General features: G+C 46.5%; 1 protein-coding gene across 3 annotated transcripts in view; it reads left to right on the top strand.

Annotated features, from left to right (window-relative positions):
* PRKCZ (protein kinase C zeta) overlaps positions 1-27,636 on the top strand; it is a 234,859-nt gene that overhangs the window by 188,545 nt on the left and 18,678 nt on the right. For 2 of the 3 annotated variants that reach the window (XM_020975890.2, XM_020975901.2), the window contains 6 exons: positions 148-200; positions 3,541-3,729; positions 7,121-7,218; positions 21,108-21,194; positions 23,117-23,252; positions 26,333-26,420. In XM_020975890.2, coding sequence (XP_020831549.1) covers positions 148-200; positions 3,541-3,729; positions 7,121-7,218; positions 21,108-21,194; positions 23,117-23,252; positions 26,333-26,420 — 651 coding nt within the window. The remainder of the gene's footprint in view (positions 1-147; positions 201-3,540; positions 3,730-7,120; positions 7,219-21,107; positions 21,195-23,116; positions 23,253-26,332; positions 26,421-27,636) is intronic. The other variant, XM_020975897.2, reaches the window with a different exon arrangement.

Genomic DNA, 27,636 nt, shown 5'->3' with positions numbered 1-27,636 from the left:
CCTAGTTGATCAGAGGCCCCAAGTCAAGAGCCAGCTTGATGTAAGACTTAAGGAAGCTGTTAGAACATTCATTTTGGGGCCAGGGGTCTTTAATGGTTTCCATCTAATGTTGAAAAACTGCCCTTCCCTCTTCATTTTCGTTATTAGTTGCTTATATTCCTTCAACCCGGAAACATGACAGCCTTAAAGATGATTCTGAGGTGAGTTTATTTTTTTCCAATCTCATTAAAATTTCTTTAAAAAACTATTGGCAAACGGTAGTTCATGAATAGCTTTAATTCTTTATCCCTCTCCTGGTCATGTGAGCCACTTGTATATGATGTATATGCCTATCCTCCTGTCTCACTGTGTTTTTAAATGCTTTTATTAATTTTTTAAAATTTAAAATTTTTAAAAATTTAAAAATTTTAAATTTTATGTCACCTAGATATCTCACTATAGCTCAGGCTTTGATGAATTTAGGTTTTGTTTTCCACTTTGCCATTCTTGAACTTCCCATTACGGTGCTATCCCTCCTTGAGTGCCAGCCTCTACCTCCTCCCACCGCTAGCGGGATGGGATGCAGGAAGACTTGACCTGCTGTATGCGAGCCAGCACAGCCTGTGGTCCAGATCCCCTTCTTGACAAAGAAACAGCCTGCCTGGGCTGGTCCTCACTCTTTTTTCTCAAGGACGGCCCTGTGGGCTTGGATGGAGAGGGGAGGATGAGCTGTCAGCTGGTGCTTGGCATGGCCTCTGTGTGATGCATCTCCCCAAAAGGACCAGCTGCTGTCCTGCCCATCCTCTGTTGACTCTGTGTTTTACAGTCCCCTCTCTTGATAGATGCTATGAAACGCTTTGAATCTGGAGGCCCTTGAATCTGACCTGCCTTTGTAGCTCCTAACTAGAGTTAGGAGGCCTTGGAAGCCTCTTTCTTTACTGACAAGGCACCCAGAATTCAAAGTGCCAGTGACTTACCCACATCCTATTGTAGCTCTAGAGCTAAAAGGGACTTACACAATTCTTTATGACCCCATTTGGGGTTTTCTTGGCAAAGATACTAGAGTGCTTTGTCATTTCCTTCTCTAGCTCATTTTACAGATGAGGAAACTGAGGCCAACAGGATGAAATCTTTTCATTGCCCAGGGTCACAGAGCTAGTAAGTGTCTGAGGCTGGATTAAAACTCAGGTCTTCCTGACTTCAAGCCCAGCGCTTTATGCACTGTGGCACCACTGGGAACGACTTTAGAGTTCAGCTACTCCAACACCTCTTTTTACTGGTGAAGAAACTAAGGCTGAAAGGAGAAACTGATTGCTCAGGGTCCCACTTAGGTTCCTAGAGTGAGAAGGGGCATCAGAAGTCAATATCGACCCTCCTCATTTCACAGATAAGGGAACAGAAGCCCCGAACAGCAAGTGACCTACCTAAGATTACACAGGGAGTCCGGGTTCCACCCCAGGGCCTTTTCAGTGTCTTGTACTGCCTCATGGTGACTGGTCCCACCCTTTCTGTAAACATTCCCATTAGGAGTGGTGGGGCGGTGCCTCATCTCTCCTCAACATCTCTTTGGCACATTGTTTATCTTGGTTTACTTTTAAAATTCTGTTTGCTTATGTTCCTTCTGTTCAGCCCTCCCATCCTCCCTCCTTTTACATCTGTTGGGCTACCCCCAGACCATCGCCCCACTCACTGGGCTGACGGTGCTCAGCCCGGCAGCGGGAGTGAGTCACCATCGATCTTGCCCGCCCTGGAATTTGACCAATGCACAATGCCCCCTCAGTTCTCCACAACCTTTGAGAAAAGCAGAAGCCAAATGACCAAAATGGGTATTTTGGGGGCTTCCTTTCTGTTGTCCTTCCCAAACGAGCTTGGCAAACAACCTTGCTACACACTAACCCATCTGAAGTAATGCTTGAACAAGCCCCTTCTTTCAAGAGTATAGGCTTTTAGATTTCAAGCTAGGTGGGACCTTCAAGGTCATCGAGTCTGACCCCTTTGCTTTACAAAGTTGGAAACTGAGGCCTGGAGAGGTCAAGTGATTCTCAAGGCTCATAAAGCGTTCCTAGTTTTGTATAATATCTCAGCTTCAGTATTTTCCCCGCTAAAAATATCTGCATTATTTATAATGGAGGGGGATGATAGCTCTTAATTACAGTGCCTTCATTGCTCACAGTGATGTCCCATAACACTGACACAAGTTAGTTAATCCTCTCAGAGAAGACTGAGCAAAGCCCAGTAGACTTTGGTGGCAGAGGTAGAAAACAAGGACCAAGCTCCAGGTTCCCTGTCCCTTGCTCTCTTTGGCACACACCATTCATCACTTGGAGGAAATGAGTCAGCCAACAGGGCTATTGCCTCTGCCTGAGAAGGTCAAGGTCTGACCAATCCTTTCCATGTTCTGTACGAAGAAAGAAGGTTCTTCCTTTTCTTCCTCTGGTTGATGGGTGCACTCATTAATTGGGAATCTTTCCTCAAGAGCTGTACAGCCTTCAAAACTTCCTTTTGCTTTCTAGCTCAAAGAGAGTAGATGTGGTCATAGAAATGGAATGCAAGTTGAGAGTGGAAATAGAATGGAAGGAAGGTCAGCTCCTTGAGGGCAGGACTGGTCTCAGTTTTTTGTTCTTGTGTCTCTAAGCACGATTCCTATTCCTAATGAGCACTCACAAAATGCTTGTTGCTGCAGAAGTGCACAGATAGATCCCTGATCCCTCCCTCCTTCTGAAGTAGAATGAAGCTTCTTGGGGGCAGAGACTTTCATTTTTGTCCAAGAATCCAGTGCCATAGTAGGTGCTTCATGAATGCTTATTGACAGAGAAGAGAATCTAATCAAGAGTTATTTTAGTATTGAGGACCAATATTTCTTCAAGAATTGTCACGGAAGTGAATGATCTGTATTCATAGCTAATTATGGAAGAGTCAGGGTGAGATTTGAGCTCAGACAGTATGTCCGTAGTGAGTCAAGAAGAAGTGGGTTCAAATCTCATCTTTCGACACTCAGCTTCAGCAAGTCTCTCTGTGCCTCAGTTTCCTCATCTGTAAAATGAGGGGATTTTATGTGAATGCCTCTTAAGTTCTCTTCTATATGATCACTTAAGCTCTTAACCCTCTAGGCAATTTTCTGATTTATCCTGTGGTCCTGGCTGGGGTGCTAGGATTAAAAATTGGTAAGACCTGAGTCCAGGTCCTGCCTCCATCATTCACCAGCTATGTGACCCTGCACCAGTCCTTTCTAAGCCTCAGGCAGCTCTCCAGGACTTATGTACTGTCATAAACAGATTGGTGGATGGAGTGCTAACCACATGCTGACCATGGCACAGAGCTTCCCTCTCTCTGCCTGCAGAATTGCTGCGTCTTTGATTTGATTCTCCCTTCTGTCTTCCTTTGGGGATGAGGGACACGAGAGTGGAAATGAGGATACTTGAATGCTCCTTCCAGAGCATGGATGGTATGATGTACTCTAATGGGTGAAGGATCTTGTTGTGGAAAATGTTCTCTGGCAGAATTACCATCACCTTGTTCTCAGAACCTGCCAAATCTTCCTTGTTTTTATTTTGTTTTTAGGACATTAAGCCAGTTATTGATGGAATGGATGGAATTAAAATATCTCAGGGGCTTGGGCTGCAGGACTTCGATTTAATCAGAGTTATTGGACGGGGAAGTTATGCCAAAGTTCTCTTAGTGCGGTTGAAAAAGAACGACCAGATTTATGCCATGAAGGTAGTCAAAAAGGAGTTGGTCCATGATGATGAAGTAAGTGACTTTAATGGTTAAAAAACAAAACCAAAAACAAAATAACAGGAAATGGGGTCTGGGAAGGGGAAGCGACCATTGCATAATTTAGCCACTAGAGGGCATGTATTCTAAACCTGGCATTTTGTGGACTTGAGAAACTTGCGGGAGGCAGGCAGCCTACAATGGTGATTAAAGCACTGGACTTGAAGTCAGATACAGTTTGAATCCAACCTCGAAAATGTGCTGACCAGGGGCCAGCTGCTAAAGCTTTGTGTGCTTAGCTATCTATCTGGCAGGGGTAGTTGTTACACTGTGTGTGTGTGTGTGTGTGTGTGTGTGTGTGTGTGTATGTGTGTGTATGTGTGTGTGTCCCAGCTACTGAAAACAGGACTTGTTTATTTTTGGTTTTCTCCGCAGGGCTTAGAGAGTCAGTGTTGCATGGTGGATAGAGAGCCAAGGCCTGGCTTCCAAGTCCCAGCTGGCTCTGTGACTTTGGGCAAGTCTCTTAAGCTCTTAGAGTTGCAGAGAAGGTGCCAGTCCACATTGGTGGAGGGAGTTTTCTCACTTGGGAGCTGCCTATATCGATAAAATCACAGATCCGTTCTCTATCCCTAATCTCTGGCACATACACAGTAGGTGCTTACTAAACGTTTGGTGCTTGAGCGATCTCAGACTTGGGAAAATCTAAATCTGGTCACTGCTGACACTGTGTCGAGATGACAGCAATAGCTTAGAATGTCAGCTTCTTGAGGGCAGGAAGTGGGAATCGCATAATAGAGGGCATTATGCGTATATGCCCATGATTTCCACAGTGTGGATGTTCCATCAGCTTCTGCAGATCACAACTTTTCCTGTGTGGTGTTTGTCCGTGTCCCCTAGAGAACCCCAAGGAGATCCAACTAATGTAGTAGAGGCCTTCCCTACTTTTTCTGACACCCTGAGGGTCCCAGTGGAACACTGGCTGTCCTCCCATAGTCCCTGGTTTCTCAGTGCATGACTAGTCTAGCAGTTACTAGCTCCCTTATGGATGTTGGTTAAATTGAACTGAATTGAATTGAATTGAGTACCTGCTCCAGAATCATAGGGTCATAGGAACTCAATCAAATCTACCAGTAAGCATTTATTAAGTACCTACTGTGTATATACACCACGTTAAATTCTGGAGGCGCAAAGAAAGGTGAAAGTCCCTGCCCTCAAGAGGTCACATTCTGACTGGGGAGACAACATGCAAACAACAGACAGGGAGATAATCCACAGAGATTGTCTCTGACCCCAGAAGCTAATGTTTCCATGCCATCACCCTGCTAGTAAGAGAGTGAGGAGAGACTTCGGTTGTGGTCTGTGTTGATGGAGCAAGTTCCAACCGCCAGGTTCTCTAGTCCTCTCATGGGCCCTTCATACAATTTCCAGGAGTCATTTTTGGAGCTCATCTCATTGTCCTTGGTAACATTTGAACCCAGGTCTTCCTGCCTCCAAAGCCAATGCTCTTGGCGGTAGACCAAACTGCCTCTCATAGGATGAATTTTCTAGGAATGAATGGCAGAGAAATTCTGGGTTATTGGGGTACATTAGGGCTGACCTTCACAGGGTTGCAGATCTTAAACTGGACCCTACTTCCTTGGTTTCCTCATCTGCACAGTGGCGGGGTGGGGGGGGGTAGGGAAGGAATGGGCTAGATGGGCTCCAAGATGCGATCCCTTCTGGCTGGACATCTGTGCATCTGGGGTCTTGTTTTCTCCTTTCCTTGTACAGAGATTGTTTCTGTTTCTCTCCATCTATGAGGGGAGTGACTTTTTTCCCATTGCGATGATGATGATGATGCCGACAATACCTAGCATTTATATAGCACTTTTTGGTTTGCAAATTGCCTATCAAGATTATATCACTAATAAATGATTAATCAATAATCAGTAATATTATAATATTATTTCATTTGATCTTGGGAGGGAGGTGCTATTATTATCCTATTTTACATATGAAGAAACTGAGGCAAGCATAAATAAAGTGACTTGTGCAGGGTCACCTAGCCAGTCATGACTGAGGGTGGATTTAACTTGGGTCTTTCTGACTCCAGTTCCATTGCTCTAACCACTGTGCCCCCTAGCGGCCTTCTGGTGACCTGAACATCTATTTCTCATCTGAGGCTCTCCTCTTTCCTAGCCCTGCTTCTGCACTTTCTTTGGCCCCAGGGCTGTGCTGCACAGCCCCAACAAGGGGCCTTCCAGCCGCTACTCAAAGACCTCCAGGGAGGTGGGGTGTACCGCTTTTTAAGGCAGCCCACTGCCCTATGGGAGAGCTTTCATCATTGGGAAGTTCTTCCTGACATCAAACCTAACTTTGCCACTTTGGCCCTCTGGAGCCAAGCAGAACAAGTCTACCCTCTCTTCCAAGTGCCCTTTCATTAACCGTTGTCATGTCCCCCTAAGCCTTTTCTTTTCTAGCCTTAACATCCCCGGGCTCCTTCAACTGAGCTCTGTATAACATTGCTTTCTTTTTGGTTGCCCACAAGCCTCTCAATATCCTTCCTAAAATATGGTTTAACCCAATACTCCAGATGTGGAGTCCCTGTTGCAGAGTATAAAGGAGTGGATTACTTTCTTAGCCCTGGATGCCATTCCTCTCCAGATATAGCCTCAGCTTGCATTACCTGTGTGGGCTGCTGTATCCCCCTCAGTGACTCTCAGAGCTTGTGGTCTGTTAAAACCTCCAGATCTTTTTCTGCTGATTCATAATTATGACAAATTATTGTTGCTTGATTTGCCAAAGCTTTCAACATTTTGGTCCAACATGCCCTATACATCAGGCAAATCCCTCTTCCTCTTTATCTATCTCTGCTCGTCCCAACTGACAAAGATGGCGTTCCGATGGGATGCCCTCTGGGTACTTGTATCGCTGGAGAACTTTGTTTCCAGCTAGATCCTTGTTTTCTGCAGATCTGTGGGATCGTTGGCACCATCTGTCCTTGGGCATCATTCAACCCTGACTTTTACTTGTGGGCTTTGTTTTGACTCGTTTGTCATCATTAATTCTCTACAGCTGAGTTCATTTCATCAGCTGTTTGATGCAGTGAATGTTTCACCAACGAGCAGAAGTCACTGGTGATAGTGTTAGCCGCTGGGGGTTCAAAGAGAAAAGCAAAGCCATCCGTCCCCTCTGGGAGTGTCTTCTCCTTGGGGAAAGGGGCATCAAGAGAGGGAAGTTCAGTACTCCTGAGAAGAACTGGTTCATCATCTGATTCCCCGTTCGATTGTAATCTCCTCGAGGGCAGGCACTGTCTTTTGCCCTTCTTTGAATCCCCGTTGCTTAGCCCAGGGCCGGGCACACAGTAGGCACTTAATAAATGTTGACTGACTTGACTGACCCCAGGGTCCATTGGGCTCTAATTAATGTGCCGCTGGTTCTCTTGCAGGACATCGACTGGGTGCAGACAGAGAAGCATGTGTTTGAACAGGCCTCCAGCAATCCATTCCTTGTGGGCCTGCACTCCTGCTTCCAGACGTCGAGTCGGTAAGCGAGCAGAGTGAGGAGCTGCTCCCTTTCCCCCCTAACTTTAGGAACTTTGCTCCTTCTAAGACAAGGAGGGTCCTGGGTCACCAGCATGCTGATCGCCCTCTACAGAGGCTGTCAGCAAAGAAGAAGAATAATGACAGCAATAAAGGTGGTAGTAATTGATTTATTGACTTAATTATATTATTATTGTTATTGTTACTAGTATTATTGCTAACGTTTACATAGCACCTACTATGTGCCAGGCAGTATGCTAATTGCATTCTAATTAAGTTCTCATTTGATTCTCGCAACAACCCTAGGAGGTAGATGCTGCCATCACTCCCTGTTACTCTCATTTTACAGATGAGGAAACTGAGACAAACAGGTGAAGTGATTTGCCCAGGGTTACACAGCTAGGAGGGACCTGAGGCTGAATCTGAACTCGGGTCTTCCTCAATCCTAGCTCAGTGCACTGTAGCGCCACCCAGCCTTCCGAGAAAGTTGGGTCTGGATTCCTGTGGGCTCCATCCATGTCAGGAAGCATTTACTAACTGTCTGCCAGGTGCCAGATCCTGTGCTAGGCACCCGGCATCCAGAGAACTAAACGGGCAGATCCTGCCCTCAGAGGGCTTTCTATCTGGTTCAAGATAGGACATAACCAGAGGTAATACTGTTCAGTCGTTTCTGTCACATCTAACTCTTCCTGACCCTATTTGGGGTTTTCTTGGCAGCGACACTGGAGTGGATTGCCCTTTCCTTCTCCAGCTCATTTGACAGATGAGGAAACTGAGGCAAACAGGGTGAAGTGACTTGCCCAGGGTCACATGGCCCATAAGTGTCTGAGGCCAGTTGCATGGTTTGCCTCTTGCCAGAGAAGAATAACATGAGCCTGGGAAGGTCAGCTTGCTCATTTTGCTAATGGAAATAAATGAAATATGTATTACAGTGCAGTAGCTGTGGAGCTGAAGTGACCCGCGAGGTCATCTCGGCTGACTCCCTCTTTTTGAAAAGGAAGCCCTCGGAAGACCAGGGCACCCGGGTTACAGGTGGCAAGGCTGGGACTCCGACCGGGGGCCTGGGACTTCAAGCTCTGCACTTTCTGCATCCTGCCCCCTTCGATCAATGTCCTCTGCTGCCTCCGCTTCCTTCACTGACAGCCCTCTGATTGGTTTAAAGAATCATCTTGCAGGTGGTGACTTCCAGACTTTAAACCGCTCGGTGTATGAATTCTGCACCTCCTTTTTGCATGTTCCCCTCAGCTCTTCCTTCAGCTCCCTGGCGTGCAGCGAGTTTTGTGATGAGCTATTTGGCTTTGAAGGTTGTAGATACACGGATGTAATCAATTCCTAGTCGGCATTCCCGACTCTCGTCTGTTCCTGCAGATCGTCTCTTCTGTCTGGGCCGGGTGTGTATGTGCACGCACGCACGTGTGCCCCACTTAGCAACTCTTGACTGGCGCCTCCGGTTCAGCAGCATGGAGTGGCCGTTGCTGGGGTCTAATCCCAGGGCAGAGCTCAAGAAATGCCTAGTCACCCCAGTGGTTGGCCAGCGCCTGATAATCTGTGACCTCTCTTCCCTCAGGTGTTTATTAGACATGATGTCCTTGCCCCTCATAGGGAATAAGCCTATCGTTACCGTTAGGGAGGTGAGGCTTTTATAAAAGGCTAGTTCACTGTCAGGAGCCCTGGATTTGGAGTCCAAGGACCCGGGTTAAAATCCTGGCTTTGCCACGTGCTCTGTGCGACCTGGGCCAAGCCACTGCTGTGTGCCTCAGTTTCTTTCCTAGTTGAATTACTTGACCTAAGAATCAAATAAGATGCTATATGGAAAGTGCTTTGCAAGCCTTGATAATGGCACGTTCAGTGCCCTATTTGTGTTCATAGTAACAATTATTCTCGTTTGCATTGCAATCCTGAATCCCCTGAGATCCTAAGTGATTCTGAATTGGGAAAGCTGATCATAGGCTCATATAGCTCAAGTCTGAAGGGGACTCATTGATCACATTTGATAGATAAGGAAATTGAGACTTAGAGATGGGGAGTGACTTGCCCAAGGGAACATGGGTAAGGAAGACTTGAGTTCAAATTCAGCTTCAGACACTGTATGACCCTGGGCAAGTCACTTGCCCTGTTTGCCTCAGTTTCCTCATCTGTAAAGTGAGCTGGTGAAGGAAATGGCAAACCACTCCAGTATGTCTGCCAAGAAGATCCTAAATGGGGTTATGACTGAATCACGGAGAGTCGGACAGGGCTGAACCACAGCACCGAGATGCTATTAAAGCTTGAGAGATACCCTGTCTAGACAGCAATCTGGGAGTCAACGTTCGAGGGTGGAGCTTTAGCACCTGGGCCGTCGGGGAGCAGTCTTGGGGCGGGGGACTGTCAGAATTCCCTCACAGAAGGCGGCGTCTGAGCTGAGTCTTAGGGAACAAAAATATGAATTCACTTGACATGAGTCAATAGTTTGAGAGAAAGTATAATAGGCGCTGAATCGTGTGTCATAGACATTACAGTAGCAGCTTGTCACACTGGAGAGGGCATTGGACATAGAGTAAGGAAGACCTGAGTTGGAATCCCAGCTCAGACACTTGCTGTGTAGTGGTCCTGGACAAGCCATTCAGCCTCTCCTTACCTCAGTTTACCCATCTGTAAGTGGGAATAATGGAAGCACCTGCATCACAGTATCGGCTTCCCCAGCTTCCGTCGCGTCCCGTTCCAAATCCCCCTTTCTACAGGACGTTTTGCCTGATCCCCCCAAGTGCTAATGCTTTCCCGTCTCTGATCGTTTTCCATTCGTACTTTATAGAGCTTCTTTGTGGGTACTTAGTTTTGATTGGGCAGAGCCAACTCCCCAGCGATGAGAGCTTGCTCCAAAGTAGGCTGGGCAACTTCTGAAGGTAGGGAGTTTCCCCCTGACTGGAAGGCTTCAAGCAATACCTGGGGACCACTGGTCACGCGCCATAGAGTGCATCCTTCTCCAGTTACGAATGAATGAAAAGGATTTATTAAGTGTTCACTCTACCAGGCCAGGGATTGTGTTCATGAATACGGTGAACTGGTTGGCCATTGAGATCATATCCAGCTCTCTCACATTCTACAATAAAAAGGCAGAAGAAAGACCTGTCCGCAGAGAGCTTACATTCCAACAGAGAGCAGAGAGGGAACTTTGTGTCTGAGATGTCGCAAAGGTGGTGAGTGGAGGGGCAGCTAGGTGGCGCAGTCGATAGAGCACCGGCCCTGAAGTCAGGAGGACCTGAGTTCAAATCCGGCCTCAGATCAAATGTTTGGCACTTACTAGCTGTGTGACCCTGGGCAAGTCACTTAACCCCAATTGCCTCACCCCCCCCCAAAAAAAAAGATGGTGAGGCCACACGCCCTTTTAAGTAGCAGTAGCAGGGTTGACCTTAGTGCTGTTCCTTGAGGAAGATGTCAAGACCAGAAGGAGTGAGTGTGCATGGAGCAAAATGATGTTGTCGTCAGATGGCCAGAGCTTGCTGGGGGTAATTAATGTAATGTGTGAGGTGTCGTGCCAAGTTCCAGGGAGACTTAGTCACCTGGATTAGCTGGAAAGTAGAGTGCATGAATGAGAGAGTAATGGAAAATAGAAAAGCAGGTGGACCTCAGATTATGATCGACCTTACATTCCACACTAAGGATTTCTGTTTTATCAGAGGGTCGGTTGGGAGCCGCTGGACTTCATTGAGCTGAGGAGTGATGTGGTCCATCTTGTACCTTAGGAAAGTCACTTTGCCAGCACTTTGGAGAACTAATTGGAAAGAGGACAGAGTTAATAGAGTTAGGGTTGATATGCCAGGGAGCTCCATAATATGGCCATTTCAGTGGTCCAAGCATGAGGTGATGAGGTCCTGAATTTGGGTGGTGTTTGCATGAATCTGCACGAAGGAGCAGATGAGAGAAATGCTGGGCTTGTGGACAGCTGTTGGTGGCACAGAGAAGGCAGGTCTGTGTTTCTGACCGGCCTGCTGTCTCCGCCCCCTCCACTCCCCCTCCCCACCCCCTCAAACTGGCTCCTGTCAGTTAATAGCTCTGTGAACAAAGGAGTAGACAGAAGCCTCCTGCTTTGTTCCCTAGGATCTTTCTTCTCTTAGGAAGAGGAATATAAAAAAATCCAAAGCAAAGCCCAATGATAGTATTACAGCTATGAATTTTAATTATATGCATCAGTCAGTTATATGCTGTGACCCAGGTCCTAGGAATCGGTGTTGTGAGTACTTGGCCAAAGGTCACATCTCTCTGAGTCCTGCTGAGCCCTGGCCTCCTGCAGCTCGGCCCCGGCCTCGAAAGGCCAAAGCTTCTCCCAAGCAGCCACCAGCCCTGGGACTCCCATCATGGTTTAAACCTAGGTCTACGCTGAGCAGCCCTGCCCCTTCCTTTTGTGCATGAGGGACCAATGACAGTGTTCTAGCTTTCCTACATCCAGGACAGGTAACTGTGCTCCCAGGAGCACCAGCATGATGAAAAGGGAAGGCTTCTGGAAACATGACTGATCAGATTCAGTTGGGCTAAGGTCAGTTATGCTCAGGAGTCCCTAATGGTGGCAGTAGCCACCTGCCAAATAAATTAGTGAGTGAAATATTTGGTGAACCGCCCAGCATCTAAAACTTGGAAGAGACCATTGTCATCCTTTGTAGCTCTTTGCACCCCTGCCCTTTGCTAGGCCCTATGACATCAGAACAGCGCAAAAGTAGAATCAATCCACTGGCCAACAGGCATTTACTAAGCACCCACTGTGTGCCGGGTACATGCTAATTACTAGAGATAAAAAGAAGGGTACACATAGGGGAGCTTACAATCTATTGGGGGAATCAGCATTCAATAAGCTATGTATCCTAAGCTGTACAGTATGAATGGGTGGTGATCTCAGAAGGAAGGCACTAGCAATGGGAAGGGACCAGGAAGGACCTCCTTTAGAAGGTAGGATTTGAGCTGAGTCTTAAAGGAAGGTACGGAAATAAAGGTACAGGCCCTGGTACAGAGGTGGCATTCTAGGTATAGGTAATAGCCAATGAAAAGGTATGGAGGTGGAGTGCTGTGGGCTAGAAATACCAGGGAGGCCAGGATGGTGGAGTCATTGACTACATGAAGGGCAGCCAGATGGAAGAAGATTGGAGAGCTCTCATCTTGTGTTCTATTTTAAAGGTCCTCTGACCCTAGAACCAATGATTCTTCTTCTTCTTTTTCTTCTTTTTTTTTTTGGCTAGGCAATGGGGTTAAGTGACTTGTCCCAGAGTCACACAGCTAGTAAATGTTACACATCTGAGGCTGGATTTGAACTCAGGTCCCCCTGAATCCAGGGCCAGTGCTCTATCCACTGTGCCACCTACCAGTTCTACTGCACCAACATTGGCCTTGGAGGTCCATTCCAACCCTGAGATTCTCTGATTCTGGGATTCCGAGCAGGGCACTTGAGCAAAGCTAATGAGTAGGATTGTGACCTGGGGATAGGGGGAGTGGAGGAACTTCCGTGAAGCATTTGGCCTTACACTTTGAGCATTCTTTGCCATTCTTTGCATTGGTCCTCAAGGGTTGGTGAACATCCCTGTGTGTTCTGTCTAGCTCTTCCTTGACTTTTCTGCCTTGTCCCACAGTGAACCTGGAGCACCCGTGTATATGACATGAGCCTGTTGCCATGTCGATGACCATAGATAAAGCATTATGATCTTACTGCTGGCTCAGGCCAAAGCTGAAAAAATAGCCAGACAGAAAGAATTCTAGAGCCCACACTATTCACTGTGCTCCTCTATCCCTATACTAGCAATGTACTTACATTGCAGTGGGGGAGGCAAAAACATGTATAAGCACATTGAGCATAAATTTAAAGTGATTAAAATATAAATCAAAATTAAATAGGAGGTAAAGTAATCAGGAAGGGAGGCATCAGGAAAGGCTTCAGGCACAAGATGATGCCTGAGCTTCATCTCAGCTAGAGATCAAGTGCCCCTGAGGTCCCTTCCACCTGTCTGACGCCATCATTCTTTGACCTCATAGAAGGGCTTGGGCCTTGACATATAGTGAACCAGTATGGCCTGTTTACTAGACAGTTAGTGAGATCATGATAATAAATAAAAATGATGAAATTAAATAATATAAAATCACTTAGTTCAGAACCAGGTACATAGTAGGCATGATATAAATGCTTATTTTCTTCTTCCCTCCCTCTCCCAATAAGGAAACCATCCTTGACTTTTACTAAGTCAGACCATCGCACATTTAAGGGAATAAGAGGAGACGTGGTTTAGATTCAGAGAGTGAGGAACTGTGAAAGATCAGAACTGGGAGGAATGTTGCATACATTGTCAGACAAGATCAGTGTGTTGGTTAGTTTTTCTGAGCTGCTTTTTATTCTTAATGTTATAAGAGATAGCTCTTTGGGAAGGGGAGAAGTGAGGACCATTCAGAAATGAACGTGATGGGTGAAAACAAAAGCTGTAAATTAATTAATGAGCCTCTGGCTCTGAGAGATGAGAGGGGCCTTGGAGGTCATTTGGTTCAGAAGGGTCAAATGTGCTGCACTGAGACATTGCCTAGTTCAATGGGGACTAGATTAAAATGTAATAGGGAAATATTTAACAAAAATAAATAAAAATACAATAGGACATAGATAATGTTAATATGTGATTTTCTAAGTCCATATTTAAATCATCAACATTTACTGAGTTTCCGCTAGTTACCAGGTACTGTACTAAATTCTGGGGATACAAAAAGGGGCAAAAGAAAGCCATGCCCTCAAGGAACTTATAATCTAATGTTAGATTGTAATTAATTAATTAAACTAATATTAGTTTATATTAATATTATAATAGTATGTAATATATGCTATTATGATATTAATTATTAAACTAATATTAATCTAACCATCCTTACGTGTGGCTTAGGCCCCATTTCTACTTGCGTTTGACACCCGTGATCTAATCCAACCTATTCATCCATTTGACAGACATTCAGTAAGTGCCTGCTGTATACCCGGTACCATGCTTCATGCTGAAGCCAGAAAGACAGTGATGAAATAGCGCTTGCCCTCAGGGAGTTTACATTTGACTGAGGTGAAAAAACATGTAGACAGAGAACTAAAAAGGAAACACAGACTAAGTAATTGGGGAGGGGACAGCCTAAAGCACTGATGTCTGGGGGCTTTTTGTAGGAGGGCGTATTTGAGTTAAGTCTTAAAGGGATCTAGGTGAGGAAGGAGGGCACTCTGGGTGCGAGGTACAGGCCCTGGGAAGGCATGGAGGGAGGTGAGTGAAAGGCATGTCCAGGGAATGGAAGCTGTGTGAGCAAGCTTAGTGGGAGATGAATCTTGAAGGATAATTTGAAGCCAGACCACGAAGAGCTTTGCATGGTACAGGAGTCGACGTGTGGTACTGCAGTTAGTAGGGAGTTACTGAGGTTTGTGGAGTCAAAGGACAACGTGGTCAGGCACGTGCTTTAGGTGTGTCCCCCTTGGTAATTAGGTGGGGGATGGATCAGGAAGGAATAGTCTGGAAGCAGAGAGACAAGTGCAGATGTCATCGTACTAGTCCACGAAGGGAACAAGACCAGGGTAAGATGTTGTGGAGGCTGAATTGAGAAGACGGTGATTGATTAGACACGTGGGATGGAGGAGAGTGAGATGTTGGTGATAACTGAGGTTTAAACAGAGGGTAGTGGTGCCCTTTATGGGGAATTGAGCAACTCAGAGGAGGGGAAAGTTTTGAGAAGGAAGATCATAAGTTTTGTTTTGGCCATGTGGAATTTGAGATGCCTACAGGATATCCAGGTGAAGATGATCCACAGGCTTGGAGATCAGGAGAAAGAGCAGGGCTAGACGTGAATCTGGAGGTCATCTACAAACAGATGGGAAGGGATGGGAGCACTTAGATCAACCAATCAATCAATAAACATTTATTTAGCACCTACTGCGTGCCAGACGCTGTGAGAAAGAGCAGAGGGCCCAGGGCAGAGCCATCCATAGTTATGGGGCATAGCTGATAAGTGGTCAGACGAGGGGGAAGGGAACGGAAAGAGAGCCACGCTACAGAAACCCAAAGAGCGTCCAAGAAAAGAGGCTGGTCAACTGTGTTGATGCTTTGGGGAGGGCAAGAAGGGTGAGGATTGAGAAAAAGGCCCCGGAATTTTGCAATAAAGAGATAATCGGTAACCTTGGAGAAACCAGCTTCTGCTTTGTTCAGGAATCCTCTCTATGCCCTGACCTAACAAGGGGCAGCCAAGAAAACCCTCCTTGAACACTTTCAGTCACGGGGAGCCTACCGGTCAGCCCTCTCTATTTTTGTTGTTCAGTCATTTTAGTTATGTCTGACTCTTCATGACCCTGTTGGCGTTTTCTTGGCAGAGATACTGGAGCGGTTTGCCATTTCCTTCTCCAGCTCATTTTACTTAGGAGGAAACTGAGGCCAACGAGGTTAAATGACTTGCCCAGGATCTGAGGCTGGATTTGAACTCGGGTCTTCCTGACTCCAGGCCTGGCACCACCTAACTGCCTATTCTATCTTTTGGGAATACTATTATTCATTCTTCTGTTGAATCAGTCAAATAATGGACCAGAGTTGGGACTTTGAAAATGAAAAAGGAACGCAGTAAGAGAGTTTTATCAAAAAGAACAAGGAGTGGCGTGCCAAGCCAGTCCCACGAGCATTTATGAGCACCTACTATGTGCAAGTGGAGGAGGAGCCGTGCTGAGGTCAACACCAGCTTTGGGTCACTACTGGCCAGCTGACTTTCCCTCTCAATACCCCAAGAGTCTCCCTCTAAGACTAGGTTACAAAGCAGGCACTAATTTCCATTGGTGTAAGAAGTTTCCGCTCTGGATTTACCCTGCACCGGTGAAATCCCTGGCCCGTGTGCAAAGCGCAGTGGTATGTACAGTGGAACACTGAGAGCAGAGATGGCGTGCCCTGTGAGGAGCAGCCAGATGTCCAGGTAGGCTGGACCATAGAGTGAGTGAAGGGGGTGAATGTGGGATAAGTCTGGACGTCAAAATGACAAACAGTTTTTGCCCTTAGGAAGGTTACATTCTACTGGGAAGATGGCTGGCTGGCTGAATTTGGGGTCCAGAGGAGAAGAGCAGTGGGGGGCCTGGGAGAAAAGCAGGGAAGTTTATGTCTCTGGGCCTCAGTTTCCTCTACTGTAAAATGATGGAGTTGTGGACTTGATAGCTACTAATGTCTCCTCCAGCTCAAGGTCCAGAATCCCATAATCTCAGGAGAGAGGTGGTGGGCTGTGGGGGTGGAATGGTGCATATGTAACTGTGCTTCTTGGTTACAAGGGAGGGGTCTATAAAGAAGGGAGTCTTTGGGAATCTCTAGTGCAGGGAGAAAAAAGCATTAATAAAACTTAAAAAAAAAGATTAAAAGGGTACATTTCAGTTTTAAATGTATAAGTAGATTTGCCATTGTCAGAATTTAAAATCCCAGCTTAGAAAGAAGAGTTTGAAATGACAGTCATTTCATTCTTCACTCACCTGTCAGGTGGTGACAGATGAAATGGCCTGTCTGTCCCCCCCCCGCATCTACATTGCTTAAAATGGTGAAAACTCAGTTCAGAAGCATAGGGAGAAGACATTTAGTCAGACCAGCTTTAATGAGCTAGGGGGCCGCTAGGTGGCACAGTGAATAGAGTCCCAGGTCTGGAGTCAGGAAGACCTGAGTTCAAATATGGCTTCAGACACTTCCTATCTATGCGACCTTCGGTAAGTCACTTAACTTCCCAGTGGCAACTCTCCAGCACTGTAAGTTTCAGGACAGGTGCTTATCTGCATTGGTAGAAGGAAGTCCCTCACTGGGAAGTCCTTACACTGGTGAAATCACAGGTGTGGACTAAAAAACCCAACCTCTTCCATTCCAGTCTTATTCTTATGTATTCTTCTGTTTGTCATGCCAATGTGATCACGGGGTCTCAAAGTCCATGCCCGTGGATACAGAGCTCTCGGAGGACTGAGCAAGCTGGAAAGGCTTTGGCCACCTGTCTTACACAGAAGGGCGAAAGACGGTCTCTGCTCTCATCTCACTTTTCACTGCTGAAGGAAGAGCTCACGTTCTCCCAGCTGAGAGCTGGGATTGATGATGGATTAAGCTTCCTTTCCCTGGCATGGGAATCCGCCCAGTTTCCTGCCTGTTGGAAACAGGTCACTGTCCTTTATGATGAGGAGAGGGGAGACTGATCCATCAGGCTCGTTTTCTCCCCCTCCCAGCGACTCGTTCGCTCCTGACCTTGGTGAGGCTGAATTAGCCTTGTCAGTAACCTGATGATTCTCTTTGTTGAGTCAGGTTTCATTTCCTGTTCTCAGGAATATCGTTTCTGATCTTGGTAACTGTCAGCTGAGGGCTCTCAGATGGAGGTATTTCTCAGACTTTTTGAGTGTCTTCCTTGAGCACCCTCCGAATCCCCTTTCCCATGGGGATGGCTGTTCTCTGTGTGATTCAGAAAGCACTTGGGAAGTTTGTGGCCTGTCAGATGCATCTCCTTGCTCAAATTGTCTTGTTTTTATTTGTCTGTGTGTTCTCCAATTGAACGTAAACTCCTTGGGAGGAGGGACTGTTTTTGTTTGTCTGGTATCTGCCACTTGGCATAAGGCATTGTGCACACAGTAGGCACCTAATTAATACTTGTCTTGAATCCGACTGGTAGCTGATCTTAGGCAAGTGTCAAGTTAACATGTCCCTGGGCAATGTGAGACTCTGCCAAGGGCAAAGTGTCACCTCTTTCTAGCTCTCAAATGCCTTTGCCTTGGGAGAAGAACCTCACCCCAACCCTAGAGTATTAGGGAGGAGTTGGGAAGAGTTCCTAACATCACTCCTTAGTCAGTAAGCATTCAGTAGGCACCTACTGTGTACCAGGCACCGTGCTAAGTGCAAAGCAATACAAAGAAGGGCAAAAGACGGCCTCTGCTCTCAAGAAGCTTACAGTATAAGGGTCTGGTAGAATGACTCTGCTCCTTACTAATCCCTTTAAGTGGTGGTGTGCCAAGGGTCTGTGCCCTTCCGGGCTACTGAGCTGTATGCATTTATGTTGTGTTAGGGACAGCCGGGTGTCTGTGCCCTTCCGGGCTACTGAGCTGTATGCATTTATGTTGTGTTAGGGACAGCCGGGTGTCAGAAAGACTCATCTCTCAGGGTTCAAAGCCAGCCTCAGACATTTCCTAGCTGTGTGACCCTGGACAAGTCACTTCACCCCTGTTTGCCTCAGTTTCCTTATCTGTAAATGGGAATAATAATAGCACCTCCCTCCCAGGGTTGTGGTGAGGCCCAAATGAGATAATATTTTGTAAAGCATTTAGCACAGTACCCAGCACATAGTAGGGTCTATATAAATGTTAGTTGTTATTATCTGTGAGCAGGTTGTATTCCTCTGCTGGAATGGAAACTCTCTGGGAGCAGTTGCATGAGGTTAGAGGCCCCACTGTCTTTACACTAGAGGAGTAGTGGATAATGTGCTGGGCCTGGAGTCAGGGAGACCTGCCTCAGACACCCTGGGTGGCTCTGGGGAAGTTATTTCACCTATGTCTGCCCTCCTGGTCCCAGTGCAATGCTCTACACTTCATTAGTAGTTACCGAATGAATGAATGAATGAATGAATGAATGAATGAATGTTTTTACCTGAATAGCTCTTCCCCTCCCCACAGTGGCCTCTCTTCTTGACTCTCTTGTCCCTTTGTACTTTTCCTCCATCCCTTCTCTATATCATCTCCCTTGTCCCATGCACTTTTCATATGAATATGCTGGCCTGGCCAGAGTTCCTTCTTTCCAGGAGGCATGGAGCCTACAGGGCATTGTCCCGGGCCTCAGCTCACTGGACTTGGCTGCTCCGGTCCCTGCTTCTTCATCACAAAAGACCTTTTTTGTAATGGGGCCACGGTGGGAAGAGCAGAAGCCAATGCCTGGTTGGGAGCTGTGTCCGTGTTGCCCCAGCAGAGGAGATTGGGTAACGGAGCCGTGGGGTGTCCTGGGTGCAGCCACTAGTCCAGATAAGGCCCTGGCCTCTCTCTCCCAGCCACAGCTGCCTTATACCAGCACAGATAATTGGGAACAAGCAGAGTTTCTATGGCTGGTCTGTGTTTTACAGTGAGTGGATGCTGACTCTGCTTGAGTGAGAGGGGAGGTCAGAAGGACGCTGTCATGAGATAAGAGACAGCATTTCTGAAAGGTTCAGATGTTGCCTTTTCCATTTGTGTCTGTTTCTGAGTTCTCCAAATGTGATCAAATCAAGTCCAGACATACCCCCAAAATGCCATGTGCCTTCCATGTTCTCCAATACATCTGTGATCTCATTAATAATGAGAAGCCTCGCTGACATTTATGTAAGCACCTCCTGTGTGCCAAGCACTGTGTTAGGTTCTGGGGACACAATTGGTCAATCCATAAGCATTAATTGAGTGCCTATTAAAAGAAAGGCAGCCCCTGCCAACCAGCACCTTAACGTCTTAGTAGACTAGATGCAACCTGCCCACCCCACCGATGGGTAAAGACAGGGAATAGAGCAAATAAGTTCTGGGGATTTGGAGACGGTGAGTATTGATAACTAGGGGCGTGGGGTGGGGGGAATCAGGAGAGGCCATTTGTAGACACTGGAGCTGAGCCTTGAGGGGAGCTGGGAGTTCCAAGAGACCAAGGTAGAGGAAGGAAGGCATTCCAGGCATGGAATCAATGCCAAGGCCTGGAGGCTGGAGATGAGCATCACAGTCCTGGGAGGCTGCTGGGGCTCAAAGTCCCCTGGGGCCTCGACATCGGGAATCTCCTTCAGAGTGAGTGGGTCAGCTCCTGTCGGACCGTGTTGTTCATCCAAAAGCCTAGCCAACCAGCTTTGTTCACCCAGCCCGATGCCAAATGACGTGGAACTGTTTCAGCAAATTGCATGCATGTTCAAGGGACAGAAATTTCTGTCTCCTGATTGCTAGAATGGCCCCATTTAGCATCCCCAGTTTCTCCACCAAGAATATTTGAGTGAAGATCTAGCTTGATAGGCACACGGAAATCCAAAAGTCTCTTGGACTAAAGGCTCTTGGTATCTGGGCGTCTTCATCACTTCACGCTTGGTGCCTGGGAGGAATGGTTGTACGTGCTGCTCTTCCCCCTTCCTGCAAGATACGCGTGGTGAATGAACTTCAGCCAATCACAAGATCCCCAAGATTATGGGCTCGAATCACAGCCTTCTTTGGAATGGGATCATTCTATTTCATTAAATCCAGCAAGGATTTATTTAGCACCTACCTTCATGCCAAGGCTCAAAAACAAAACAGGAAATGGCTCCTGACCTCAGGGAGCTTGTATTCTGTCAAGGGCCAGCAACATGTACAAAGAGAAATAAATACAAGCCACTTTGAAGAGGGTGAAGCCGCCAACGCTCAAGGGGATCTGGAAAGGCTTTCCCTACAAAGAGGCATCCCATATGGTCCTCGAAAGCCCCTCACGATTTGGAGAGACGGCTATGATGAGGGAAGGCATTCTAGACATTGGTGGGTAGCTTGTGCAAAGAAATGAGTAATGGAGTGCTGAGTCTGGAAATTGCAAGTAAACCTAAAGAATGTGCAGCTCCTTTAAAAACAAACATATTTACAAAATATTGGGAGCAAATGGTCTCCTTAAGGGGATAAACAGGGCATCATCCAGGTGACTGCTTCAAACAAAATGGTGCTCATTCCAATATACGTTTTGGTTTGGTTTAAGATTTTTTAAAAGTCTCGTTCCTTTAAGGTTCATTTCCAGTTGTCTGTAGAGGGTGGCTTATGAAACTTCTGCTAAAGTATTTTTCTTGGTGGGTTCTTTTCCTCCCCTGCAATATGGTTTCCTCATCATATCTAAGCTGCTGCAGATTGAATTGTGCCGGAAACATCCAAGTTCCTTCTTCCCCGGGGGAGCTCACTGCCTGCTGCTCATGAGATCTTCTCTCTTCCAGGTTATTCCTTGTCATCGAGTACGTGAATGGAGGGGATCTCATGTTTCATATGCAAAGGCAAAGAAAGCTTCCGGAGGAGCACGCCAGGTATGTTGCAGGCAGCGCCCTATCCCTGGTGTTGTCATCGATGACAATTGGAAAACCAGATGCTGTTTGGATAGAATGCTAATGAAGAATTGTGCTTAATCACTGCCCCATCTCTCTACCCATCTTTTTAAACTTGGTTCTCTAAGCATTTTACAGATATTATCTCTTATTTTCACAATAGCCCTGGGAGCTAGGTGCCATTAGCCCAATTTTATGAATGAAGAAACTGAGGCTCAGAGACATTAAGGTGACTTGGCGCAGGTCACCTGGACAGGGTTTGTGCTGGTATTACTGATCTTAGGCACAGAGTTCTGTTAAATACACAACTCTGTGTGTGTGTGTGTGTGTGTGTGTGTGTGTGTGTGTGTGTGTGTGTACGTACGCAGGGAAGATTAGATCTGTCTGAGCTAGGAGGGACCTCATGGGTCCCCCTCTAATGTACCCCTGTTTTAGCATTCCCACATTTTTTTAAACAGTGAGGTAGCTAGGTGATGCTGTAATGGATGAAGCACTAGCCCTTGAGTCAAGAGGACCTGAGTTCAAATGCGGCCTCGGACATTTACTAGCTGTGTGACTCTGGGCAAGTCACTTAACCCCGATTGCCTCCCTGTCATTATACCTGTCATTCTTGTTCACAAGAAGGCACAGGAATAGGAACTATAGCTGTGGTTTCTTTGGTATAGGGACCTCCTGGATGGGGAAACTCACTTTGCCAATTCAAGTTGGCCCCTTCTCTACAGTTTAGAGCCATTTAGGGGGTTGCCTCAAGCAGTGAGATATTAAAAGACCTGTCCAAGGTCTCACAGCCAGTGTGTGGCCTGAGAGAGGATGGAACTCGGATATCCCAGGCTTCAAGGCCAGCTCTCTTTACCATCCACACTAGACCAGACTATCTCATTTGTAAGAAGAGGAAAATGAAACAAAACAAAAACTTTGGGAGCTGGGGATGGGAGGAGAAAGAGAGGAGGGAAAGGTATGAATGGTTCTATTAAGTGTAATTTTCTAAGATTGTTTTTTAAAAATACACAATCTGATTTCCTTAGTGTGGGACACATGTGTAAATCCCAACCTGCCTATGATTTAGTAAATGAGACTCAAGCCAGATCTGTCCAGATTGGCATCTTTTAAGTTTCAGAGGCAGATTTGAACCCAGGTCCTGCTAACATCAAGACATTCCCTCTCCCAAGCCTACCCTGCCTCTGTGATAAATAAGTCACAGTTAAGTGAAGGTAGGAAGAAACCTGCTGAACTTGCAGTCTGAGGAGCTGGGTTCAAATCCCCGTGTTGCTATATGCTTGCCCAAGTCATTTCCTCTCTCCACCTCAGTTTCTTTCTCTGTAAAATGAGAAGGTTATGTTAGATTGTCTCTATCTCTGTCACTCACTACAAGTCACTAGTCCAGTTTAACAAATATTATTGGAGTGCATTTTGTGTCCCAAGCCCAGCACCACTTGCTGAGCTGGGCTGGATTTCTGTTGAATGGAGCTCAGGGGCCATCTCCTTGGCACCCAGCTCCCTGCAGGGGCTGAGTGATGTCTCTGGTACCTCATTCATCTTGACTTAACTTTGCAACCGAGAAGGGCCGATGGCAGGTTCAAACTGCAATTCGGGTTAATGACCTGAATCTGACAGGGCAGCTTGGAATTTTTGATACCAACGAGAATGGATTAGCAAGGGCTGGACTGAATGAAGGCAAAAAGCCATCAATCTCACCTGGTTATTTTGAGAAAACTTTTTAAAAACTCCTCTGTGCTGTAAGAGAAACGACATTGGGCCCTCCTTTCTTGCCCCTAGCTCACTCTTAGCTGGCTCTCTCTTTTTAGAAGTCATGAATCTCTCCCTTTGAATTGTGAATTGGGTCTTGTCACCTCCAGGAGCTACGAGACGTTGATAGCTTTTCGGGTTTGTTTTTTCCCTCCAAGGTTTTATGCTGCTGAAATATGTATTGCTCTAAATTTCCTCCACGAACGGGGAATTATCTACAGGGACTTAAAACTAGATAATGTCCTCTTAGATGCTGAAGGTCACATCAAATTAACAGACTATGGCATGTGCAAGGTAAGTGACCTTGTCCGTGTGGATTTCTGCCTGGCTGGGTCCGCCATGTGCCTCTGGGACATAGTCGGATCGTGGGATGCTAGCCGCCTCCACGTGCCCTGTGTGCCTGCTTCTGCATTACATCCATGCCACTGTTTACCTGGGCAAGCTTCTGCCTCTGGTTCATCTGCCAGTGCGGGAGTGGATCGGTGTGTGTCTGCCTGTTTGTCCACCGATCAGCCTCCTTGCGCACGCGTTTGTCTGGGCTTCAGCTTGTGTGCTTGCTCGTTTGCCTCTGCCTGGGTCTGTGTCTCTTTCTTGTGATGAGAACTTTACCCCTGAAGGACCAGATATAACCTCCCTGTCATCCAACGACTAGTTGAAGTCCTTCTGGGAGGGGACATCCCACACCCTCCCAAGGCAGCCCATTCCACATTGGGTCAGCCCTCTACCATCCACGTCAGTCAATCAAGAGACATTTTTAAAGGACTTCTTGTGTTCCGGGCACTGTGCTAAGTGCTGAGTATACAAAGAAAGGCAAAAAACAGCCGCTGCCTTCGTGGAGTGCACAGTGTGATGTAGAAACAGTGAAATGATTCCCTCAGCAGAGGGAAGGCACTAGAATGCAGTGGGAAGGGGAGAGACTTTTTGTAAGAGGTGGGATTTTACACAGGACTTGAAGGAAGCCAGGGAAGCAGATAGGCAGAGATGAGGAGGGAGAGCAAAAATGCCCAGAGTGAGGAGAGGGTCTTGTGTGAGGAACAGGCAGGCAGCCAGTGTCACTGGATTGTAGAACAGAGGGGGGTCAGGTCAGCTATAAGAAGACTGGAAACACCTGATGGCCAACCATTCCTCCCCGGTATCTTCTTGTGAAGTCACTTTCTTGAACTCAGGTGTGCGACTTGACGTTTTCCTTATTGAATTTCATCTTACCGTGTTCTAACCTGTCGTGCCCTTCGTAGATCCTGCCTGTCACCCGGGGTGTTAGCTGGCCCTCTTGGATTTGTGTCACTTGACATAATTTGATGAGGCGTGCCATCTCTACCTTTGCCTGAATATGACACGGCACCAAGTGACAACCAGATCCCTGGGGCATTCCGCTGGAGACTTCTTGCCACGCTGACCTCAGAGTTGACTACTTTTAATCCCATTATTCAATTAATTCTGAATATCGATTTGTATGATTATCTAGCCTATATCATTCCATCTTTTCCAAAAGAACAGTAGAAGCAACTTTATCAAAAGTTTTGCCGTATGCACAGCATTCCCCTATCTTCTGGTTTAATAATCCTGCCGAAGAAGGAAGTGGGTAGTTAGACTGGCATGACCCATTCTTGATGAAGCTAGGCTGACTTTTCATAATTGCTGCTTCCCTTTCTAGGTATTCACCAACTTTTTCTTTTTTGGGGGGGGGGGGCTGGGCAATGGGGTTAAGTGACACATAGCTAGTAAGTGTCAAGTGTCTGAGGTCAGATTTGAACTCAGGTCCTCCTGACTCCAAGGCTCTATCCACTGTGCCACCTAGCTCCACCAACATCAACCATTTTTTTTTTAATGATACATTCCAGAACTTCCTCAGGAATTGATGTTGTTTCCTGGGCTGATTATAGGCTCTTTTGGTTTTCTTTTCTTTTCTTTTCTTTTCTTTTCTTTTCTTTTCTTTTCTTTTCTTTTCTTTTCTTTTCTCTTTTCTTTTCTTTTTTCTTTTCTTTTCTTTTAAATCAGGACATTCACCTTTCTCCCATATTGTGCTCGCTCTCTTGTTTTTTCCACGATCTTTGACATTATCCCCAACAGAGGCTCGGCCATCACAGCTGTCTGCTCTTTCAGTACCAGAAGATCTGGGCTGGGTGAATAAAATTTACCAAGGGCAGTGAGGGACTCGCTGACCATCTCTTCACCTATCCTGGGTATCAGTTCCCTGTTAGTCACTTTTGTTCTGACATTTCTAGTGTAAAGGTCATTGGCAGAGAAATCAGGAGCAAAATAAGGCTTGAGCAGCTTAGCCACCTGCCTCTGTGTCATCACTTATCACTATCCCATCCACCCCAAGCAGCAGACCTAATTCTTCTTTGGCCCTCCCCTTTTTTCCACCGGTAGAGCTTTTCAGAAAATTCTGAAAACTCTTTTTACGGGTGCTTGTTTCCCTGACCAGCCTCAGCTCTTTCTTCTTCCTTTACACCCTTTGTAATTTTTTCCACCAAAATGGAGGTTGCACACCAGAGTGAACCTTCCTGCCTCTTCCACAGACTCTAGCAGGGAGAAGGCAACGCTGTGCTTCTCAGTGCTTCCACTCCAGCCACCACTTCCTCTCTGGTAGTGACCATGGATGCAGAGAATCCCCTTGTTGGTTCTTTCACCTTTTGAAGAATGAAAATAGCCCTCATACAAGTTAAGAATTAGCTGTTAAAAAAAAAAAAAGAATTAGCTCCTTTTTCTTGAACACAGACACAGAGAGCATTCCAGTTCTTGATAAATTAAGTCCCCTATCATTATTATTTGATCCCTGTTTGCTGGACTATTGATCTATTTCCTGAACACCTTATAGCTTCTTTCTGTCTAGGCGGTCTGTAGTACATTCATGACTAAATCACTTCTCTTTTTTCTTCTTCCATTGATCTCTACCCAGTGCTGTCTCCCCACCATGCTTTCTCTCTCTGGTTCCTAGATTTTGTCACAACCCAAGTGAAGAATTAAGACTTTCTGAATGTACAACCCCCTCCATTTTTATCTTACCTGTCTTTTTTTTTAAATAAGGTATTACCCACATTCCAGTCCAAGTGGGGTTCCCCTTCCCCTCCACCAAGTCTCTGTGATGTCAAATTTCCCTCCTGAGTTTGTCTAGCCTATATCATTCCATCTACCTTTTACATTTACTTTCTAATGTTAAGGCAGAATAACTATTAGTGTTTTGAATGACTTTTAGGTATCCAGCATTAGCGAACCACATTATAATGAGCTGGCAATTTAGTTGATCTAGGTACATTTTCCAAATCCTGGATTTGACAGCCTTAGGGTTCCATGGTGTGTGTGTTGGGGTGAAGGGCGGGGAGGACATCGAGGTTTTGTTCAGTAACACTTGCAATGATTTGTCCCCACAGGAAGGATTGGGTCCCGGTGATACAACAAGCACTTTCTGTGGGACGCCGAATTACATTGCCCCAGAAATCCTAAGGGGAGAAGAGTACGGTAGGTCGATGCTAAAATGTCCCCAGATTTTCCTTCTCGTCTTACTCAGTCCTGCTCGTTGAGGCGTCTCTGAATCCTGGGCTGGACCGCCGAGCATCACGTGTAACCTGTCCCTAAATGAGAACTGCCCTCGACAGCCTCCTCAGCAAGTGCCGCCAAGGCTGACCCGTGTGGCTATGGGGCTTTGAGGTCTCTGTGTTACTAAGTTAAGGTACTTTGGAGGGAGCAGAATACTGCTACCCAATGTAACCCAGGTCTTCCTGACTGCACATCCAGCTCTCTGTTCACCACCCCATGGTGCTTCTTGGGGCTCTTCCTTCCCAGTAACCAGAACATGGAAGAGCCAGCCCATCCCTCTTGTGAGCACCCTTTTTCTGGTCCTGAGTAACCTGGGGAAATGAATTCATCCTGGAAAGTTTGCTGGCCAAACAGAACATCGGAGCCAGGAGGATTGGACAGTCTTAAAGGATGTCTGGTCTAGGTAGTGAGGGACCAAGGTTTGTTCCCATGTTCTCTCCTGGCCAGAAGTCTCATGTTTGCCCCGCAGAGTGCTTCTCTGGGAACGGCCATCCCTGGCATCTTCATCCCTGGATCCTACTCTCTTCAAGGCACAAATCAAGTCATTTCAACAAACACTTCACAAGCACCTGCTATGTGTCAGACGTTGACTGGACTGGGCATTGGGCATATAAATATAAAAGAATCCTTGCCCTTAAGGAGCTTACAGTCTATGAAGGAGTAGAGCAGTGTGGAATATGTTGTGTTCACAGTTGGAGAGGCAGCATGTCAAGATGGAGAAAACAGTAATAACTAGGGGGAAAAGGGAGGAGGGAGATCCATCAGGTGGCACCCAAACTGCTTTGAAAGTTAGGATTCTATAATGCAGAGGAGAAGAGGGAGAGCATTCTAGGCATGGAGAAGGGGAAGGACAAAGGTTTGGTGGTGGGAGATGGAATTCCCAAATTGCCTGACAGCAGTTTCCCAGGAATGGTAGAGTGCTTGGTATATAATATGTGCTTAAATTCTTGTAGCTTGATTGCATGATGGGACCCACCCTCACACCCCCCCCCCCTCCCCCAGGAGAACATTAGCTTTATTTCATTTTTTGCCCATATATCACCATCACCTGTTACGGGGCACCCCCCCCCCAGTAGTAGTACTTCACACACAATTGTTAATTAATTGGTTGGTTGATTGGTTCTTGCCCTATCCCCAG

This window comes from Phascolarctos cinereus, unplaced genomic scaffold (assembly GCF_003287225.1).
Source record: "Phascolarctos cinereus isolate Bilbo 61053 unplaced genomic scaffold, phaCin_HiC Scaffold_726;HRSCAF=1367, whole genome shotgun sequence".
NCBI lineage: Eukaryota > Metazoa > Chordata > Mammalia > Diprotodontia > Phascolarctidae > Phascolarctos > Phascolarctos cinereus.
The sequence above is the reverse complement of the archived record's forward strand: the minus strand, read 5'-3'. Positions and strand labels throughout refer to the sequence as shown.